The sequence below is a fragment of the Pelobates fuscus genome, chromosome 3 (genome assembly GCF_036172605.1).
Source record: "Pelobates fuscus isolate aPelFus1 chromosome 3, aPelFus1.pri, whole genome shotgun sequence".
Lineage (NCBI taxonomy): Eukaryota > Metazoa > Chordata > Amphibia > Anura > Pelobatidae > Pelobates > Pelobates fuscus.
This window is the reverse complement of record NC_086319.1, coordinates 49,329,204-49,352,656: the sequence shown is the minus strand read 5'-3', so window position 1 is coordinate 49,352,656 and position 23,453 is coordinate 49,329,204. Positions and strand designations below refer to the sequence as shown.

At 41.6% G+C, this 23,453-nt stretch overlaps 1 protein-coding gene across 1 annotated transcript in view; it reads right to left on the bottom strand.

The window, feature by feature from the left end:
* PTPRB (protein tyrosine phosphatase receptor type B) overlaps positions 1-23,453 on the bottom strand; it is a 119,773-nt gene that overhangs the window by 81,096 nt on the left and 15,224 nt on the right. Inside the window, exons 2-3 of the mRNA XM_063447007.1 lie at positions 12,107-12,502; positions 1,318-1,532 (exon numbers count right to left, since the gene is read on the bottom strand). Of these exons, the coding sequence (XP_063303077.1) occupies positions 1,318-1,532; positions 12,107-12,502 (611 nt within the window). The remainder of the gene's footprint in view (positions 1-1,317; positions 1,533-12,106; positions 12,503-23,453) is intronic.

Sequence of the window (23,453 nt, the reverse complement as noted above, 5' to 3'; positions counted from 1 at the left end):
CCTAGTGTAAACATAGCAGTTTCACTGAAGTGGTCTGGGTGCCTATAGTGGTCCTTTAACCCCTTAAGGACACATGACATGTGTGACATGTCATGATTCCCTTTTATTCCAGAAGTTTGGTCCTTAAGGGGTTAATAAAAAAGAGAGAGTTTTCTAACCTTTACATCAAGATCAAATCACAATCAGCAACATAATCAGTTAATCCTAAACAAGTCAAGGATGTCAATAGAAAACATATTGATAGCAAAATATAAAACCATTCATGCGTGTTGCTAGGGTCAAAAAAACAAAACTATTTCGGTGACCCCATCCTAAAACCCCAACCCAGCCATACGTTGGTGGCCAAAGCCCCCTCCCACTACCCCCTGAGTGACAGCTAAAAAAAAACATACTATTGAGTATTATATTGTATACATTGCTTTAATATATATTTCACTGCAAGTTAATCATCTCACAGAGCAGAGTCATTTTATACATATTTCTTTTTTAATAAGAAAGATGGTCACCCGCTCTTAATAAAGTGGTCTGGGTGCAGCGGTCCTGTTATATTAACCTTGCAATGAAAGACATTGTAATTTTATAGAATTTTATAGACACTGCGATGTTCACTATGCAAGGATAGACACACATCGAGTGGCTGTCTTTCAAACCGCCACTAGAGGCGCTTGCGCTGAATTGACAGAGTAAAACTCACATGACACTGAAGCTCATAGGAATTGCACTGAACTGAAACTATGCCGTGCTTGCACGGCAGGTCCCACTCCCAAACACTGCACTACGAGGAGTATTGGATTCGGCCAGGGAAAGCCATGTCTTCTCGATGATGTCACAGGAGACAGAGAGGTGAGCAGTGCCGAGGGAGTCTCAGCATTGGTAAAAAACAACAACTTTTTTTTACAGGTTTTTAAATGTCAAAAGGGAGGTGGGCTGTTTCTAACAAGAGACACTAACACAATGGCGTTAGCAATACAGGCAAATTTGTCTACTCTTTGCACACTAATTCTTTAAACAGTTTGGTAAATACTAGCAAGTGCATAGATCAAAAACAACTAAATACATAAATAAATGCATTTTAGGGATTGCGTCTACCAGTTTTGCAGCATTAACATGTGTTACCATGTGCAAATTAACTATAACAGCAGAGAACAAAATATTTGCATATGGATGCTCGATAGGATGTCATAGCGTGGGTCAGGAAAAACATGATTAAAATCAGTTCCTTTCTTGATCTCTTTTACTATCAGAGTAAATACCTTTTATATGACATAGTGCCTTTACGTTATCAGGTACTGTGATCAGATAAATATTGTGTCTTACCTTTTCCACTGAGTTGATATACAGCGGCGTGGTTGTTGGTGCCAAGGATTCTGTGGTGACAGGATTAACATAATAGCTTCTTGGCTCACCGTGGATGTTCGTATGTGTACCATTGTCACTGCTCAGCTCAGTGGTACTGGTTTGCAGGATCCAAGGGTCCGTGGTAACAGCCAACACTTTCCGTGATGTTGTGCTTATAGTAGTCTTTACCAGTGCTAGTAGGGAAAAAGAGGCTTTGTTAGTTAAACTGTGTTTTCATGTAAAACCAACAGTATGAGAAAGTAAACTCTTTATAGTTTATCACTATCGTTCTATATTAACAAGGCTGCACCATGATTTGATTTTTCATACCTACTTTAATCTCCTAGGCCTGTGGCCTATTTTTGCTGGGACAGTATCCCAAAATGTGGGACTGTCCTAGCAAATACAGGAATGGTGGCACCTATAAGATCACATATTCACTTGTCTCCTATATGTGATACTACTAAGCAGTGGTTCTCAATCCATTCCACAAGGTATGCCAACAATTTATGTTTTTGTATTATATTGGAACAAAATTGTAAAATGCCTAAATCTTGGATTGATGGTGTGCCTTGAGGACTGGACTGGGAACCAATGATATAATGACTAAACCAACGAATATATTTTGCACTTGGCATAAACATAAGAGAGGCAAATATTGTTACAGCGTGAATTCTTCAAGTAGAAATAACTTTATTTTACTTTCTTCTTGCGCCTGTGTAGTTAAGTAGGAGGTTAAAAGTACTGGCACAGTTAAAATGTTACCCCAAACCCCATTGTGCTCACAGACTGCCCACCACTATAAGTCTAGCAAATATTTACTTTACTCTCATTAAAAGAGGTGGCATAGAATAACATGTATTAAACCCATTCACAATATCAATAACATGTATGCATGGCACATTTCCACATGAGTTTCATTTTGCTAAATATTTAGTGAGTAGACACGGCAGGTTGCAATGCAAAGGCAGCTGGATTCATAGAGCTGTGAGCGTAAGCTCAGGATGGACCAGCAGTTGCCCAAGATTATGACTCAACGTCACTAGATCTGCAAGTTCCTGGAGATTGTCCGAGAATTATCTCAGTGCAGCACTCAGGCAGCTGTTAGGTTTCTTTGCAGTGCTTTGTAGTGCTGCTTATGTGAGTGTGGGACAAGTAATCAGTGAACTAGAATGCGTGTGTGCCACAAAGGCAAAGGACAATATGGCAGCTGCAGTTGAGGCAAAGTTGCCTTAAAGGGACACTATAGTCACCCAGACCATTTCAGCTCAATTAAGTGGTCTGAGTGCCAGGTCCCTCAGGTTTTAACCCTTCACATGTAAACATATGTTTACAGGGTTAATCAAACCTCTACTGGCTGTCTTCCTGACAGCCGCTAGAGGCGCTTCTGCAACGATTGGGGAATGCTTTCCTATGGACTGTTAGAATAAGGGCGCGGCTCTTATGCATGCGCATTCCACTCCACTCAGGAGCTGACATTGGCAGGGGGGGAGAGGTCACCAGCGCCGAGGGAGCCCGGCGCTGGATTAAGGTAAGCTGCTGAAGGGGTTTTAACACCTTCAGCACCACGGGAGGGGGACCCTGAGGGTGAGGGTCCCCCAAGGATGATATAGTGTCAGGAAAACTGGTTTGTTTTCCTGACACTATAGTGATCCTCTAAATAAGGACACTGTAGTTAAATGGGCACTGTAGCAGCAAATGTGGACAATGGTGGCAAGGAGACGATGTGATAGCAAAATGTGTGCAATAAGGTATGCCTGGGTAATGTGGTATTTTGGGGGAAACATGGCAGCAATCTGGATGTGGTGCCAATTTACTTGGTCATCCTTATCTTTCTAAAACTGATTTTTTAGATTTTCTCTGCCCATGAATGAAGATTTAAAAACAAACAAACAGATTGTTCTACCTATGCATACTGTCATAAAAAATAAATTTTTCAACTTTCCACAAAAAGGGCTTCTGGTGGTCAAAATGATTTACATGGGATGTAATCAGCTGTCAGCTTAAAAAAATAAAGTGAACACTTACACTGCTCAAAAAAATAAAGGGAACACTTAAAGGGACACTATAGTCACCTGAACAACTTTAGCTTAATGAAGCAGTTTTGGTGTATAGAACATGCCCCTGCAGCCTCACTGCTCAATCCTCTGCCAATCCCTTTGTTTATTAACCCTAGTCACACCTCCCTGCATGTGACTTGCACAGCCTTCCATAAACACTTCCTGTAAAGAGAGCCCTATTTAGGCTTTCTTTATTGCAAGTTCTGTTTAATTAAGATTTTCTTATCCCCTGCTATGTTAATAGCTTGCTAGACCCTGCAAGAGCCTCCTGTATGTGATTAAAGTTCAATTTAGAGATTGAGATACAATTATTTAAGGTAAATTACATCTGTTTTAAAGTGAAACCAGTTTTTTTTTTCATGCAGGTTCTGTCAATCATAGCCAGGGGAGGTGTGGCTAGGGCTGCATAAACAGAAACAAAGTGATTTAACTCCTAAATGGCAGTGAATTCAGCAGTGAAATTGCAGGGGAATGATCTATACACTAAAACTGCTTTATGTAGCTAAAGTAATTTAGGTGACTATAGTGTTCCTTTAAACAACACAATGTAACTCCACGTCAATCACACTTCTGTGAAATCAAACTGTCCACTTAGGAAGCAACACTGAGTGACAATCAATTTCACATGCTGTTGTGCAAATGGGATAGACAACAGGTGGAAATTATAGGTAATTAGCAAGACACCCCCAATAAAGGAGTGCTTCTGCAGGTGGTGACCACAGACCACTTCTCAGTTCCTATGCTTCCTGGCTGAGGTTTTGGTCACTTTTGAATGCTGGTGGTGCTTTCACTCTAGTGGTAGCATGAGATGGAGTCTACAACCCACACAAGTGGCTCATGTAGTGCAGCTCATCCAGGATGGCACATCAATGCGAGCTGTGGCAAGAAGGTTTGCTGTGTCTGTCAGCGTAGTGTCCAGAGCATGGAGGCACTACCAGGAAAAAGGCCAGTACATCAGGAGACGTGGAGGAGGCCGTAGGAGGGCAACAACCCAGCAGCAGGGCCGCTACCTCTGCCTTTGTGCAAGGAGGAACAGGAGGAGCACTGCCAGAGCCCGGCAAAATGACCTCCAGCAGGCCACAAATGTGCATGTGTCTGCTCAAACGGTCAGAAACAGACTCCATGTGGGTGGTATGAGGGCCTGACGTCCACAGGTGGGGGTTGTGCTTACAGCCCAACACCGTGCAGGACATTTGGCATTTGCCAGAGAACACCAAGATTGGCAAATTCGCCACTGGCACCCTGTGCTCTTCATAGATGAAAGCAGGTTCACACTGAGCACATGTGACAGACGTGACAGAGTCTGGAGACGCCATGGAGAACGTTCTGCTGCCTGCAACATCCTCCAGCATGACCGGTTTGGCAGTGGGTCAGTAATGGTGTGGGGTGGCATCTTTGGGGGGCCGCACAGCCCTCCATGTGCTCACCAGAGGTAGCCTGACTGCCGTTAGGTACCAAGATGAGATCCTCAGACCCCTTGTGAGACCATATGCTGGTGGGGTTGGCCCTGGGTTCCTCATGTGGCTGGAGTGTGTCAGCAGTTCCTGCAAGATGAAGGCATTGATGCTATGGACTGGCCCACCCGCTCCCCAGACCTGAATCCACACACACACGTTGTCACCACAGACTGTCCAGGAGTTGGCAGATGCTTTAGTCCAGGTCTGGGAGGAGATCCCTCAGGAGACCATCCGCCACCTCATCAGGAGCATGCACAGGCGTTGTAGGGAGGTCATACACACTACTGAGCCTCATTTTGACTTGTTTTAAGGACATTACATCAAAGTTGGATCAGCATGTAGTGTGTTTTTCCACTTTAATTTTGAGTGTGACTCCAAATCCAGACCTCCATGGGTTGAAAAATTTAATTTTTGTGTGATTTTGTTGTCCGCACATTCAACTATGTAAAGAACAAAGTATTTCAGAAGAATATTTAATTCATTCAGATCTAGGATGTGTTATTTTTGTGTTCCCTTAATTTTTTTGAGCAGTGTATATTACAATTTAATTATTATATATTATTTGAAATAAGGTGATAAGAAGTTTTTAAACCATTACAACTATTGGGTTGTACCACAGAAGCCCCCTGTGGCAATATGTGGAACTACTTAGATGCTGGCCCCAAAATACTTTGTATTCAATGCTACTGTTTATGTTTCTCTTCCCTACTTAACATATTATATTGAAATATCTTGGGATTGCATAGCATTTGTTATAGCATTTAGGGATACCTATAAAACATTGGAAGGGTTGAAATATAGAGGTCATATGATACCTCTTGTCCTAAAAATCCTCAGACAGATTCAGAAAAATGTGCACGCTGAAAGGTTTCAGGCAGGCAGGAAGGTAAGCGTGAATTTTGTTTTTGGTTATATTTACAGTGGGGGAAACATTCTGTCACATTTCTGTCAAAAAAAAAATCATAAATCCAAAAAAAGGAGGCATAAAAAAGCAACAGATAGAAAAAATGGACACATAGTAAATTGAGCCACAAATGAGCTAATAATGAAATCTAAAAGTATTAGTGACATTTTTAATTGCATTTACATGAAGACCCGATTTTAAAAGTTAGGCTAAATAAAGTTGAATTACCGTTTGGCTTTTTGGCCTTTAATTTTTAATTTTGTGTTTGTAATTCAACACAATGTACTTTTTTTTTAAATTCTTTATTTTTCCGTGCTCGGTTGTACAGATAAATTACAACTGACATCTCAGCATATTTTCAACTTTCAAGCATGTAACGGTAGCTGTAACATTTGTTTTGACATCATTGTAGGTGATTAGTAGGGTGTTTTTAAAATGTGTTTGGTAGGCACATTGTTTTTTGGGGTCAGGTTAGGTAACATGCCCAGTGTTGAGTGTTGGTGCGTGTTGCGCTCCCGGGATACTACAGGATTAAGGTTACAGGTGTGCTCCTTTATTTTCAGGAGGGTGTAGTGCTGCATTGGAGTATGCTCGTTCGTATCATCAGGTTGGTTTTTGTGTGTAGGCAGTGCCAGGGTGTGTGTGTCTTGTGGGCACTATGTGTAGTGCGAGCATCAGGTGTGTGTGAGTTGTGGTTTGTGCGGTGTTGCGGTGGTGGTCTGGCATGCCTAAAGATAACCCTGTCCTAGAGGGACAGTGGTAGGAGAGGGGGGGGGGGGGGAGTATTTCGGATGCCTTCGTCTCTGGACAGCCTGATGGATAGAGGCCCGTTACTTGCTGGGCTGGAGGGGTGTGCATGTTGTGTGTGTGTAGAGAAAAAAAAAAAGGAAAACATTTTTTTTAACACAAAAAGGAACATTATGAGACTGTTGCCTCTTCTTTGGCACTATTTACTTTTTAGCAAATAATCGACCACAGGCTGCTGTCGAAGAAGTAGTAATGGACTATTCATGGATATAGATACAAAACTAAAATATCCTGTGCAATTGATGGTGAATGGGCTACATGATGCATAGGTATTATAACACAGGGGGCTTCTTAGATACAACATTATTTTAACCTTCGAAATATAAATAACTTTGAATTAGTCACAGAGAAGTAAGTAATGTGTTATGATACATTTGCTGGTCAGCAGTTGCTTTAATGATATATTTCAACAAAGGAAGTATTCTGCCCTTTCTTCATTGTCCAGACCGGGGATTGTTATTAGCAGCGATGATGCTTTTTAGGTGTTACATTGTAGAGCAGGGATAGGCAACCTTGTACTAGAACTGTGCCAAAGCAAGATCTTAAAGTCCCTTTGTGTGCCAGTCCTATTTCTTTTTAAATTGAGATGTTTATGTTGCCATATTTAGCTTGTGTTATTTATGGGTGCTGCAGTTGCTTTGCAACATTGCATTTGTGTGTATGTGGGCTGTGATATTGTACATGTTCGTGAGTAGTGTATGGTATTATGCATGATACCTGTGAATGTGGGTTGTATGGGGGCTACTTGTGGAATTGTGTGTGTGGACGGTATGTCACAGTGTGTGTTTGGTGTTGTGTGTGTGTATGTGGGGCTGCTTGTGGTATTGCATGTGAGAGGCTGCTTGTTGGGTTGTGTGCATGCATGTGGTTTTTCAGTGGTATGGTATCTGTGGAGGCTGTGTGTGTTTGTGTGTGCTGTTTGTATAATTTGTATGAGGGGGAGGTTTATTCTGCAGCTCTGTGTATATCTAGCAGTGTGGGTGGCTTCCCTGGGATCCAGTGGTACAGGTCAAGAAAAAGGTTAGATTTACTTACTTGAACTTGTCCCTCGTGGGAATGGCCATCTTCCTCCGGTCAGTTCTCTTCAGCTCTTTCTCTTCAGTTCCAGGAGACGACGTCATTGCTGTACACCAGAGTATAACATTGAAGTCTGTGGAGGATCCCGCAGTCCACAGACAGAGCCAATTCCCTACAGCCGTCAATGGTGACAGCTGTCGGGATTGACACTGTAGCTCCGCCCAGTGTCTAATAAAGTCAGGCGGAGGTTGACAATGCAGCTTTAATGTATACGTTCTAATTTAGCAAGTTGTGATGCTACAAATTGCAAAGTGACGTTGCTTCAAAGTGGAACTGCCACTTCTCTAGAGGTGACATTACCTGGTTGCCTCACTTTATAAATGAATTTGCATGTGACTATGTCAGGACAGCTACTCATTCTGTGTAAAATGAATTATGAAATAAAAATACATTTAAAAAAACCAAAACTCACAGTTAACATTTACATAGTTATGAGCTTGTGCATAAATCTGCTTTAATAAGTAGGTCTTTATAACTATACTATACATTGTTACTTTATTCCCAGTCGCATATTCATATATGTTAAAGGACTGTATAATTTACTGTTTCAAACTAGAATCTGTGTACGTCCATAAAAAGATGTAGTGATGCTTTGCTGTCTGTTGCCTGCTGTGACAATATAGCGCCTCACGCTGGTGGTAATGCAGAATGAATTCCAATTAACAGAACTTTCAATGATTGGTATAATAGAATGTTGTTGCTGATTTATGCAATTTAATTATTTTGGTCTTGATTTTAAAACAATATTTATGATTAAAGGAAAACTGTTACCATTTTTTTCATGCATAGTGCCATGTGTATTATTTTGTAATGCACACATACAAGCAAATATCTAATTTTAGTGCAATTCCTGACTTACACCTGCTACATGGGAGCAGCCATTTTAAGCAAGCGCTGTCCGACCAAAGACAATATGGAGTTTGAACTGCCACAGTTGTTTCAGAGGGTGGTTTGCCCATGACATGACAGCACACTAGCCCGCAGTTACCTGCACAGTCTTTAGTCAGACAAGCAATGCATTCCACCAAGCAGATCTTAGGGATTGTCAGCCAGACGATTCACTGAAAATAAGTACTTAATTCTAAGAAAGCATTGCAAAATGACATACACACCGGCCATAATGCATGAAATATTTTACTAAAATTAAATTATGACAGTTTTTTTTGTAAGGGATTATTCTAAATATAACCTGCAATGCAAAGACTGTGTAGCATGTTGTTGGCTTGAAAATCTGGCAGATATTTAGCTTTTTTTTTGCTGGGGTTTAACTCCATTTCTGGCTCCTGTCATCAGTCAGCCTGAAATGGGAGTTCCCAGGGAGAGCCAAGCCACGGATAGTGCATGTGCACACTGTGAGTCTGCCGAGACCTTAAAATACTCTTAACTGCTCTTGGTGATAAATTAATTATCACATAAACAAACTGCTGCAGGGTTAGAGTATGTTAATTGTGGTGGATGATCCTGGCTGCAGCTGCAAGCAGACCCACTACGCAGTGCACCGAGGAATTTATTATTATTATTATTTTCTTTATAGTGTATTACAAAAAAAGCGTTGTAATGTTTACCCAATAATTTCCCTTAAGGTAAATATGTGATTATGGTAGTATTATACAGGGACACTTTTACTTCATAATTAAATATTTTTTTATCTAATCTTTCATCAAAACACCACAATAAGGGTGTAAATATTAGATGAAACCAGGAAAGCTGGGGATTTCAGATTACCTAACCACTGCAATTATACATAGGACACGAGATCATGCGTTTAGACTGGAAGAAAGGAGATTTAGTCTAAGGCAAATGAAAGGTTCTTTTTTTTTTACAGTAAGAACAATACGGATGTGGAATTCTCTACTTGAAGATGTGATTTTATCAGAGTCCGTACAGATATTTAAACAGCAACTGGATGCATACTTGCAAAAACACAATATTCAGGAATAAAAAAATTTAATTTGTGGGTTAATTGCTTCTTGATGTAAGGATACATCTGAGTGCCATTCTGGGGTGAGAATGATTTTTCCTTGTTTGTTGCAAAATTGGAAGTGCTTCAAACTGGTGTTTTTACCTTATTTTGGATCAACAGCAGAAACAGAAGTGAGAAATTATGAAGTTGATAGACGCATGTCTCTTTTCGACCTATGTAACTACGTAACAAATGCAGCAAGCTGTCATGGTACGATTGCTTAGTGTTCCTTATTTGTTCACTTCTGTAATTCTGTGAATTAAATAGTGTCCCCTTATTTGTCATCATGTCAGACAAGATTTCAACCCCTTTATTAAGGTCTTAGTTTAACCAGCCATCATAAGGCTAAATTAAACAGTGAAGGGGACATTTTGATTTCATGAACAGAAGGTTTGCTGGGCCTTTTATTCTTCACACATTGCTGTACAAATGTCAAATGTCCAAGCATTAACAGGACTGGAGAGGTAACTTGTATCCTCCACACACAAAAAAAGCAGAGTTGAATTGGGTGCTGCTCAGCTGTAACCTACTCCTTTTTTAGGAATTGGACACCAAAGCTTGACTTACTGAGCCTCCAAAGAGTTCTTTTTAGATCTTCTGTTATACCTGATTGCTGGCTCAGAAGCCTAAACCCAATGTTTCCAATAAAGCAAAAGGTGGGGAATATAGGTAAGTTGGCACATTTTTTTTTCTTTTTGACCATTTTGGACTTAATTTTGCAAACTTTGGTTTTAAACATACATTTACCACAGTTTACAAATTCATTTTTGTGTTTTTTTTCTTTACTTATTTCAAGGATGGATCAGTGGTTAACAACAAACATGGGCATGGAAATGAGCTATTCTGTAATAAGTTACATTCATTTCTAGATAGATTACAAGAAAAATTGGGACATTTATAGAGCTCCTGGGTTGCTCCCTTTCTGATGTCTTATTTACAGGGAGAGTTCTCATGTTCTCATTACAGGGCTTTTTTCAATGTCTGCGAGGGTTCTCACAGTGTGGCAATAGATTCAATGCTTGTGTATGAGAGGAAGTGCCGACTCAGCTCAGAATTAGCTGCGCATGCACCTCCCCTCCGTTGTTTCTTTATGAGGAGCATTGGATTAGCCAGGAAATCCTCAGTTGTGACAATGACCTGGGCCAGAATTCCGGTTACTCCGGTGTGGCACCCTCTCAAAGCTGGATTATAGATAAGTAACCTGTTTATTTTACAGGAAATTAGGGCCCAGCCATCTAAATACACTGAATAAATGGAGCACTGGCGTACATACTGCAGTCGCACGCCGCCCTGCGGACCCCTGCGACCGGGTACCCGCCACCATCTTTTGCGGCCCTAGCCTGGCTGCCGTCCAATGGGTCCATCGGGTGGACCATGCTGTCAGGGCCACCCGATGGATATGGATTGTCATGTGGCCCGGTCAGCGATGGGCCTTTAACAGCACAACCGTCCCCCTGTGATGACATCACAAGCTGGGAGAAAGTGACTGCACGTCACTCCTCCCAGCAATCAGACAGAGCCCGCGCGGGAGGAAGCAGAGGGAGTCAGAGTGGGAACTCTGACTCCCACCAACCTGAGCCACCACTGGACCCCAGGGAAAGTCACCCTCCTGCAAAGGTAGGAAACAGGGTGACTTAAACATGTTGTGTGTGTGTGTGTGTGTGTTTGTATATATGTGTCTGTCTGTGTGTGTGTCTGCCTGTATGTATGTGTGCCTGTTTGTTTGTATGTATGTCTTTGTATGTTTGTGTGTGTGTGTGTCTGTCTGTCTGTGTGTCTGTATGTGTGCCTCTGTGTATGTTTGCCTGTATTTATTTGTGTGTGTGTGCTTGTCTGTTTGTATGTATGTATGTGTGCCGTGTGTGTCTGTTTGTATGTATGTGTGCCTGTCTGTATGTATGCCTGTCTGTATGAGTGTGTGTGTGTTTGTGTGTCTGCCTGTGTGTATGTGTGCCTGTCTGTATGCATTTGTGTCTTTGCATGTATGTCTTGTGTGTGTGTGTGTCTGTATGTATGTGTTTGTATGTGTCTGCCTGTGTCCCTGTATGTGTGTGTGCGTGTGTCTGTCTATATGTCTGTATGTGTGCCTGTCTGTTTGTATGTATCTGTCTGTGTGTGTGCCTGTCTGTGTCGGTCTATATGTATGTGTGTGTGTCTCTATCTATGTATGTATGTGTGTGTGTGTCTGTCGGAGCGGGGTGTGGGGGGGAATACAGAGGAGGGGGGCCCACAGATCAGTTTCGCACCGGGGCCCCATGGATTGTGTGTACGCCATTTCACTGGAGTTTTCTTTTAAAGCAAAAGGGAATGCAATGAAGGAAACATTTAAAAATAACCAGATCCAAACTTCTTTGTCCAAAGTCTTTCAGTTGAGTAGTCCTACCATATTTTTTACAAATACATGATAAACGTATTTATCTAAGACATACTGAGTGGTAGGGGTCTTGGGGATAAGCAAACACCCTTTATGTTACAACTCTGTGAGAAGAGCATAACTCACCTTTGTCAAGACAAATATTTTTATAAGCTTCATTTCCTCTTTCATTCACTTCTATTCTCATCCAGCTGTCAGGGTATTTCTTCCCTTTTTTAACAACAACCCTCGAGCCCTGTTTTCGGAGGAAAAGAGAGGTTTCTTCCAACTCGAGAAGGCGTTCATCTCTATGGCAAGTCCAACTGGGAGCCCAATTGCAATTTACCAAAACTGCCGGTCGATAATGTGAGGCTGTTGAATTGGCCACACCAAAACACAGGCCAGATTTTATGTGGAGAAGTTTACCCCCATACATCCACTTCCAGTGCTGGCTCAGGAGAGTCGAGTTGCATTTTCCGATAGTCACAGTTTTGTCCCCAATAAGACACAGAATTTTTTGGTCATGCAGAATCAGAAAACTCTCTAAAAAAAGGAGAAAAAAAGATATTTCTTATAAACAAGATAAACAGTATGTACAATAACACAAATATTGTTTTTATTATACTGGCTTTAACAGAAACACATGAGTGTATCACAAAGCTCTCCACAATAACATGTACAGTAATAAGTCATTAACCATTAGTAAATGTGCTTAAAAGTATAACACTTTGATATTGTTTTAAATGCATTTTTAAATTACACAATGGCTTAACCCCAACCCACATCCCCTAAAATATTTACTAAAAATAATAATGAATAATAAAAATAAATCCAGAATGGCAAATAAGTGTAATATTTATTATGATATATAACGTCAAATGTATATACGCTTACTGCCACACCATACAAACGCACACATGTGTCACTATAGCTCATGGATCATTAGGGGTACCTGCCAAAACAACAAACAGACCACGGCTCCTGCTAAGGGTGTAACACAAGTTCATAAGCATCATTGATGTACCATAGATCTTACGTTTATACCCTAATAATAGCCCCTTTGAAATATTACATTCCAAATCCATACCTGCCAATTTTCCCTTTCCACAGAGTACTGTGCATATCCACATCATATCTGCCAATATTCCCTCTCCACAGAGTACTGTGCATTGGACGGGTCTGTCCATGAAGGGGCAGGCCCACCCATTAAACAGGTGGGCATCCCTGTCAAAGGGGAGAGTCTAACCATCAAGGGAGTAGGCTCATCTGGCAAAGGGGTGGGCATACCACTGACAGCCTGGCCACTCAAGCAGATCATGCACACAGAACTACTGGAGCGCTCTATGCATGGCCCTAGTGCCCAGTCCTCTCCAATTTTCAAAATGTGTTACAGGTCCTATAGTACCGTAGACTCCTATTTATGCTGGGAGAGTACCTTAAAATGCTGGACTGTCCCAGCAAATTCGGAAGTGTTGGCACCTCTGAATATTCCATTGTGATCACAGAATGTTGGTACAACTTGCAAAGGAGACCAAATATTAAAAAGCACATAGTGGAGACCCTGTGCACCATACCCTGCGGAAGGGCCTAAGTCAAGCAGATGGTAGGACATAGAGATAGAAAAAGTCAGTATTTTATTGAGCCAAGCCAAATTTCATAGAAAATTTCCACACACTGCAAAATTACAGTGTGGATAATATGCTGCAAGTTGGACTTTAATCTCCCAAAAGATTAGGATTACTTCAGGCAGTTAAACTCTGGTCTAGTCTGGTCCCTTGCCACAGACCCCTCTAAGGTCAAGTTTAATTACATTCCTGTGCCATGTACAGGCCATTTAAGATGGACCTCCTAGGATATGATGTTCCCTGACAGTTTAAATTTCGTAGCATAAGAATCAACCACTTCTGTGCCCTGGAGCATTATTCTGATCCCCTCCAACCGACCCGGAAGAATCTGGATTTAAGGCTATGTCCTGTGCCTTCTAGAGACATGATGGTTGTATGGCTGTATGTGATTCTGCAACCATAACTTCTACTAACTAAAATTGGGTGGAAAATTTTTTTTTTAAATCCTACAATAAATAATGTAAAACAATGCATTGCCATAAAAGCAACTAAACAGTTTATAATTCTTTCTAAAGGTAAATATAACAATGACTTGACTTTTGTTTGTTTGTTTTTGTGAAATAAAGTTTGCATCCTCATTTGTAATGTAAAAAACATTTTTTTATTTGAATTTATTACAAAACAGACAGTAGACTAAGTCAACATTGACGAAAATGCACAGCCAGTGGATTAAACTATAGAGAGAAGGAGAAAAACCAAGCTGTCATGGATTGGTTGCTTAGAGTGTTCCTTATTTGCTCACCTGTGTAATTGCACAATCTCAGTCTATACTGAGAAAAATACCGGCATTTGTATTGCAGGTATCTTTGCGATACGGGCCGGGCAGCCTCAAATACCAGTTGTGCCAGTAAAATACCGGCCAGGTGGAAAGGCTACCTAATATCCTTAAGGGGTTAATAAGTTACATTATTTCTGCTGTGATACAATAAACTATGCTAAAATATCACATTATTACAATTGTTAGCACAGTAAATTCCAATTTAAGTAAGACTCGAGGATGCAGGATCATACAATAATGGAACTTGGGTTAGTCTGGGGAAAACCTTTTCAGAAAGCACACAGTGCTAAGGTTTGTGGAATACATATTCAACAGACATGAGGAAAACATTTCTAGCAGGAACACAGCTGAGTTCCATTGCTCTGGGTATTTGTAGCCAAGTGGCAAAAACATTGCTTGTTCATGCTTCTGAATATTATCAAATCTTGCTATGGTCATCAAATAAAATATATATATATATATATATATATATTTTATGTATGTTGCTAAATCAGATAAAAGCAAGCATTGTTTGAGATATTACGTAATATAAATTTGATAACTGGATTACACTTGTGTAAATATACTGAGCAGAAAAAAAATCATGATGCAGGAATTGAAATCACAACCCTTGAATCTGATGTGCACATAATGAGCAGCAATTGACCTCACAAACTTTGCATTACAAGTTGACTGCACTACTTCTAGGCTACATTGCAAGTAATGGCTTTCCAGTGATATGAGATGTTAAGACCTTTGAACTATCATACACTGGACATCCAATTCAGACGCCTAGGTGGAGATTAAATGGGACACTTAAAAATAAAATCCCTCTAAGGGCATATTGATTATGTATGTTGGGCTCTCTGATTGGACAGATTTTAAAAACCACCTACATTTGACACATGTCCAGTTGCCCTCCACAGCTTATCCAGACAGCCTTCACTCATTATTAGTGAGTCAGTCTGTGCTCTAGTGGAAAAACAGGAGGGGAAATTTAAAACACTGCAGTGCTCTATGATATATGTTTAACATTTGTAATGGAACTTTACAAGTTAACCCTTTCCCAAAGGAAACAGTGTCAGTAATTCACTCTTTTACCAGTGGCAACAGATTTGTTTTTGAATAAGATAATCTTCTGGTGGGGTGCTGCCTAAGTGCTCTTGCCATCACTGACTGATTGGCTTAAGAAGAAAGATGAAGCTAGTGGCTTTGTGCAAATCACGGTCTTAAAAAGATTCACTAGCAATATGAGTTTATAATCATTTATTCATTAATTGTTTTGTCTCTCGCTTCCTGCTCGGAGTTTCTGGTGTGCCACATTCTTCATAACAGTCAGTTATATCCAGTTATCCTCTTGAAATGAGCTGGAACGGTAATGCCATGATCTGACTTAGTGGTGGTGGTTGAATACACAAAGTACAACAAACGTTCTTTCAGTTGTAAATCTTTTATGTGATGGTAGTTAGACATGTACATTTGTTGCACTCTTCTTTAACCCCTTAAGGACACATGACTAATGTGCTGTGTCCAGAGGTGACAATGAAGGTGCTCTCCTAGCACTGCTCCCTCACGTGCCCTGCGGTGAAAGCAGGAGTCGGGTAATGACATCACTAAACAGCGTGTAAGGGATCCACTACAGATCGCTCAAAGGCTGGGTGGACACATGACGTGTGACATGTCATGATTCCCTTTTATTCCAGAAGTTTGGTCCTTAAGGGGTTAAATAAATCCATTTGTTTCACATTTAACCGATTTGTCCATCACAGAAACCCTGTTGATTCATTTTTAATTTTTGGGGGATTTGAAATGAATCGAAAAGGGTTCTATGATGGACAAGTTGTTAAACTAATTGATTCATTTAAGGAAAAGTGCAGTCTCTCCTGAAATATCAATTCGTTTCCCCAAGTCCAGCAATTGTTATCTGTCTTTTGAATTCCCTACTGAGAAAGAAGGCCATGACAGCAAGATACAGATATAAAATCAGGCCTGTTTAAAGATACCTGCACAAATAAAACATTAAAACATTAAAAGGGTGTACTAGCATATTAACCCCTTCAGGACGGAGTCAATAGTGCACGTTCTGATCAAAACAAAACGTAAACAAAAACTGGAATTTGCGCTATATGTCTGTTCAACCGTAATTCACCGCTGTCACATTAAGTGCACCCACACTTATTACATATCATTTTGTTCAGGAGAAACATGGCTTTAATTTATCATTAACTATTCATATATGGAACATAATTTGTTATGAATAAAATTTAAAAAAAATGTGAGAAAATAAGATTTTTTTTTTACAATTTGCATTTCCGTCTGACATTTTAACTGTGAATGTCATAATACTGTTAGGTTTTACTGCAAAAAAATGCACATATTTGTAATCAGCGATGTGTCACGAGTACAACAGTACCCCCCATTAACAGCTTTTATGTTGTTTTGGAAAGTTACAGGGTCAAATATAGAACATTCCATTTTCAAATTGAAATTTTCCAGATCAGTAATGTTACCTTTGAGACGGTGTGGTAGCCAGGAATGAGAATTACCCCCATAATGGCATAGCATTTGAAAAAGTAGACAAGCCAAGGTATTGAAAGTGGGGTATGTTTAGTCTTTTTTAGTAGCCACTTAGTCATATATATATTTGCGGTTATTTGTATTTTATATATAGATAGATAGATAGATAGATATAGAATGTCATTCTACGTGTATTTTGTTACCAATATATATATATATATTAATAACAAAATACAGTTAGAATAAAATTACATATGAATATATAATTTATATAAAATTTTGTTTCAATATTTTATTTATTAATTTTATTATTTTATTTATTTATTTATTATTGTAATTATACGTATATATATATATATATATATATATATATATAATATGTGTATATTATTATTATTATTATTATTATTATTATTGCCATTTATATAGCGCCAACAGATTCCGTAGCGCTTTACAATATTTTGAGAGGGGGGGATGTAACAATAAATAAGACAATTACAAGAAAACTTACAGGAATAATAGGTTGAAGAGGACCCTGCTCAAATGAGCTTACAGTCTATAGGAGGTGGGGTATTAGAAACATTAGGATAGGAAATATCAAGTAGGAGTGAAGCAGAGCTGGAGGAGAGAGCAAAGCACTATCCCATAGGAGAGCAAGAGACAGGTATGTAAGGGAGAGATTACTCTGGGAGGCCATACGCTTTCCTGAAGAGATGGGTTTTAAGGCCCTTCTTAAATGATTGAAGACTAGGGGAGAGTCTGATGGCAGTAGGCAAGTTATTCCATAGGAGAGGAGCCGCCCGTGAGAGGTCCTGCAAGCGTGAGTTGGCCGTACGGGTGCGAGCAGCGGTCAGGAGGTGGTCGCGGGCAGAGCGGAGGGTACGAGGAGGGGCATACCTCTGGATCAGTGAAGAGATATAAGAGGGGCTGGAATTGTTCAGTGCTTTAAATGTATGGGTTAGCACTTTGAATTGACTCCTATAGGATACAGGGAGCCAATGTAAGGACTGGCAGAGGGGCGAGGTGTGAGAGGACCGACTGGATAGGAAAATCAGTCTAGCTGCAGCATTCATCACAGACTGTAGCGGGGCAGTACGGCTTTTGGGGAGACAAATCAGGAGAGGGTTACAGTAATCCATGCGGGAAATTACTAGAGCATGGACAAGCTCCTTGGTAGCATCTTGCGTAAGAAAGGGGCGGATGCGGGCTATGTTTTTGAGTTGGAACCTACAGGACTTGGCAACAAACTGGATGTGAGACTCAAAGGTGAGACCAGAGTCAAGTATGACGCCAAGACAGCGCGCTTGTAGGGATGGACTTATGTGGATATCACTGACTTGAAGGGAGAGTGAGAGAGGAGGATCAGTATTAGGAGGAGGAAAGACAAGGAGTTCAGTTTTAGAGAGGTTAAGTTTGAGAAAGCGTGACGACATCCAGTCAGAGATGGAAGAGAGGCAAGCAGTGACACGTTGCAGGACGGCCGGGGAGAGGTCCGGTGAGGAGAGGTATATCTGAGTGTCATCAGCGTACAGGTGGTAGTTGAATCCAAAAGAGGCAATACGTTTTCCAAGAGAGGCAGTATAAAGAGAAAATAGAAGGGGACCAAGGACAGAGCCTTGGGGAACTCCAACCGAGACAGGGCGAGGGGAGGAGGTATCCTTGGAAAAGGAGACACTAAATGAGCGTTGGGAGAGATAGGAGGAAAACCAAGAGAGGACAGAGTCACAGAGACCGAGTGATTGAAGAGTTTGAAGGAGGAGAGCATGATCAACTGTGTCAAAGGCAGCTGAGAGGTCAAGGAGAATTAATATGGAGTAGTGACCTTTGGATTTAGCGGAGATTAGGTCATTAGTCACTTTGATAAGAGCGGTCTCAGTAGAGTGGAGAGGGCGGAAGCCAGACTGAAGAGGGTCAAGGAGAGAGTTGGAATTAAGGAAGTGAGACACACGGGTAAAGACAAGTCTTTCCAAAAGCTTTGATGAGTAAGGGAGCAGGGATATGGGACGATAGTTAGAGGGGGAGGACGGGTCAAGAGATTGTTTTTTCAGGATAGGTATTACAGTGGCATGTTTAAGGTCAGCAGGAACAGTGCCAAAAGAGAGAGAGCAGTTAAAGATGTGTGTTAGGATAGGCACAAGACAAGGGGAGAGAGATCTGATGAGGTGAGATGGGACAGGATCAAGTGGGCAAGTGGTGGGGCGAGAGGAATGGAGAAGTGCAGCCACCTCTTGTTCAGTAGCTGGGGAGAAAGTCTGAAGGGTAGGGAAAGCATGATTTATGTGTGGTTGAGAAAGAGAACGGCAAGGAGGGGAGAATTGTTTCCTTAGCTGTTCAATCTTGTCAGTAAAGTAATATGCAAAGCTATCAGCTGTAAGGTTAGTTTGGGGGGTGGCCACAGCAGGGCGGAGAAGGGAATTAAAAGTGTCAAAGAGACGTCTGGGATTGCGGGAGCATGAACTAATGAGAGAGGAAAAGTAGGACTGTTTGGCAAGGGCAAGGGCTGCGCTGTACGAAAGCAACATGAATCTATAATGAAGATAGTCTGCCTGGGTGCGGGACTTCCTCCAGGAGCGTTCAGCACAGCGGGAGCAACTCTGCAGATAGCGTGTTGATTTATTATGCCAAGGTTGGGGTCGTGTTCTCCTCGTGGTGCATGTTTGGAGTGGGGCTGCAGTGTTCAAGGCAGATGTGAGGGTAGTGTTATATGTGGAGATGGCCAGTGAGGGACAGGAGAGGGAAGGGATTGATAGCAGTTGTGAATCAATGTCAGCCGACAGCTGCTGGAGGTCAATAGAGTTAAGGTTCCTCCTGAGCTGAGGGGGGTTAGGCTGAGGTTGTTGGGTGGGGGGGCAATTGAGAGCAAACGATAAGAGGTGGTGATCAGAGAGAGGAAATGGAGTATTGCAGATATTAGATAATGTACATGAATAGGAGAAAATAAGGTCGAGGGTATTGCCAGCTACATGAGTGGGAGAATTAGCCCACTGCAATAGTCCAAGGGAGGAAGTAATTGAAAGTAGTTTAGAGGCTGCTGGGGTTAAAGGTGGGTTAATGGGAATATTGAAGTCTCCAAGAATTAGGGATGGAATGTTGGAAGAGAGGAAGTAGGGTAGCCAGGCAGCAAAGTGGTCAAGGAAGAGGAGAGGGGAACCAGGGGGACGATAGATGACGGCAATGTTAGCAGAGAAGGGTTTGAAAAGGCAAATTGAATGAATTTCGAATGATGGGAAAGAGAGGGAAGGGGGGGTGGGCAGGGTTTTAAAGGAGCAGTGGGGTGAGAGAAGAAAACCTACACCGCCACCTTTAATCTCCGCTTGTCTTGGATTGTGGGTAAAGTGAAGACTACCAAAGGACAGTGAGGCAGGGGTAGCAGTATCCGAGGGAGAGCCATGTTTCTGTTAGTGCAAGTAGGTTTAGGGAGTGTGAGATAAATAGGTCATGGATGGAAGTAGATTTAAAGGTGCTGCACACAGAGCGTGCATTCCAGAGGGCAGCTTTAAAAGAGGAATTATAGTGAGAATTACATGGAATGGGTATTAGGTTGTTGTGGTTTCTGGTGTTTGAACCAGGTGGCTGAGTAGTGGAGGGACCAGGGTTTGGAGAGACATCACCTGCTGCTAGGAGTAGTAGGATGGAAAGGAAGAGAAGGTGCGAGTAAGATTTAAATGTTGGGGATGAGAGCTTGTATTTAAGGGATTTAGGAGGGGTGTGTGGAGAAAGGCTGGATGAATATGAGTAATATATATATATTATATATATGTAACGTCATTGTAAGTGTATTTTAATACTAATATATGTACTTATATTAGTATTAAAATACACTTTGTATGGTGATACATATATAATATGTATATATATTATATATATATAATATATATTTACATATATTATATATATAAATACATTTCTACTTTATTTTAAAACATGTTTAATATTTTTTTTTTTTACTTTCCCACCAGCAGGGGGACTGTCTGACATTTCAGACAGTCCCCCTGCTGGCAGATCCACAGCCAGCTATAGGGGGCCATGTGATCGCTCTTTGAGAGCGATCACATGGCCCCCGGGGGCTTCTTTTGCCGTGGGAGGGCTGCCTGGGCTGTCAGGCAGTCCGCCTGAAAAGGAGCACCGGGAAGGTAAATTTCCCGGGCGCTCTGGGGGCTGCAGCCATTACGCCGTTCTATGCCGCCGCAACGGCTTTAAAGCCCTTTTAAATGGGGACGGCATAGAACGCCGTAACGACGTTAACAGGTTAACCCCTTATTTACAGAGGCAATTGTACAAGTTCTGAACCAAAACAAAACCTAGAATTTAAGTTATATGTTTGTTCAACCATGATTTACCTCTTTCATATTGAGTGCACCCACATTTATTATATATCATTTTGTTCAGGTCAGGAGAAACAGGACTTTCATTACATATCACATATGTAAATAGGAAACATAATTTAAAGGAGCACTATAGGGTCAGGAACACAAACACATATTTCTGACCCTATAGTGTTAACACCACCATCTAGCCCCCTTGGCCCCATCTTGCCTCCCTAAATATAGTAAAATCTTACTTGTATTCGGATCTGCAGCTGCTGGCTCTGCCCCGTTTGCCTGTGAAACTGACTGCTGCCTGCTGACATCATCAGAAGTGGTAGTCTGAGCCAATCACAATGCTCCCTATATGATTGGCTGAGACTGTGAAGGAGGCAGATCAAAGGCAGAGTCAGCACAAGTCAAACACAGCCCTGGCCAATCAGCATCTCCTCATAGAGATGAATTGAATCAATGCAATTTGATGAAGTGAGTTTCTGGGCCCATGTCATCTTTAAGAGAGCATGGCAGCCTGGGTAATTTGAGTTGTTTGGCTTTCCAGGTTTTTATGTGGAAGTCACAAGGCCAAATATTTTAATGCCAAATTCAAACGTGGCCATCTGACAAAATTATTTTCTGGATCTATATCGCCTTTGAGGCATAGTATAGAATATAGAAGCCTGGGTAATAACATTTCCACCATTATGGCACACCATTTATAAATGTAGGCAACATCGAATATTCCAAATGGCATATTTAGAGTTGTTTAGTCTAGCCACTTTGTCATACATGCTGGCCACTTTCAGTGGTTATACTTTCATTTGTGTTTTTCCAACTACATGAAAACCATTTTTACAGGAAATGTCATAATTCTGATGTTTTAGTGCAAAAAAGTATATTTTTATTTAACATTGTCTCACGTATAAAACAGTGCCCCAATGTACTTACTTTCCAGGTTTTTTTTTTTTGGTAAGTCACATGGCCAAAATATAAGATACCCTTTTCAACTTGGAAATTTGATAAAAGTGATTTTATAGGGGCGGGGCCGGGCCGCCATGCGGAGCGGCCGCACAAAAGGGCAGCTCCTGCAATCTATTATAATATCAACTAAAAAACCCTGATTAAACACCCACCTGACGACTGGCAGCCGTGGCCCTTCGCAGGAAGGCACCCTGGTACCGAGGTGAGACTTGCCAAGGTGTTTTAGTCCCTTGGAGGGGAAATCCTTGTCGCCCAAGATGAGGGCTACCCGGGCGGTGAGTGGGGTAGACGGCCGCTGCCCCGCGATTCTGCCTACCAGGACCTAGCCAGACACGCGAGGCTAGGTGGAACTGACCCTGTTCCCCCCCCTCTGGACCGGTGGGGGTTATCCCGGTCCCCACCCTATGGTCCTGTGGTCGTGCAGACACCAGCGACCCAGGCTGCAGCGATATCAGCCCAGAGGCCGCACTAAAAATGGCGGAGATGACGTGCTACAACATGCCCTCAACATCAACTAACTGCCGATTCGGGCTGACAAGAAACATGTGCCCAGAAACACCCAGCCCTATGCCTCACGCACTTAACTTCAAAATCTGGGTTCCAGACACAGGCCAAACATGACTGACAAACAAACCAAGCTGACGCTTGCGGCACCGACAGGATCACCATGCCTGCCCGAGATCTCGGCTCCCAACACGAGATACCGCACCAACCTCCCAGCTTTGCCTGCAATACCTCCCTATTAGTGAGGAGACCATAATGCTTTAACCGGCAGCCTGCAGAGAAGGGACCGACCCAGAGGAACATTGAGAACGCTCGGAGCTGTGACCTGTCTGCGGGGGGCATCGGTTAAACCGCAAGTTGAACACTGCCACTTTGACACCTGCCTGGTACTCCACCAATGTCTCACACCGCACTTAACAGCTCTCAAGCGCCTGTCCTGTTTCGACCCTCCAAATAAGCAGGTCTAATGACATCTAGGGGCCATGCGGTGGTAAACTCTTGATTGACATGCTTCCCAATTGAAAAGCATTATATGCAAATTACATGATAGTTTCACTGTTTGTACTAAATGATTTCACCATGATCAATCTCTTTATAAGTAGCTTAACAATGTGCACATCTAGGTTAGCATGACTATCACAACCAGCCTAGAAGCATGTTATTATATTTTTTTGTTTATCTACTGATGTTGACGTAAACCTGATAACACACTAATATTTAAGCTTATAATCACCTATTATTATTATTAATGTTGTTTAACTTGTTGAAGACACGATGTTAAGAAAGCTCATAAAAAAAAATGTGTGCTG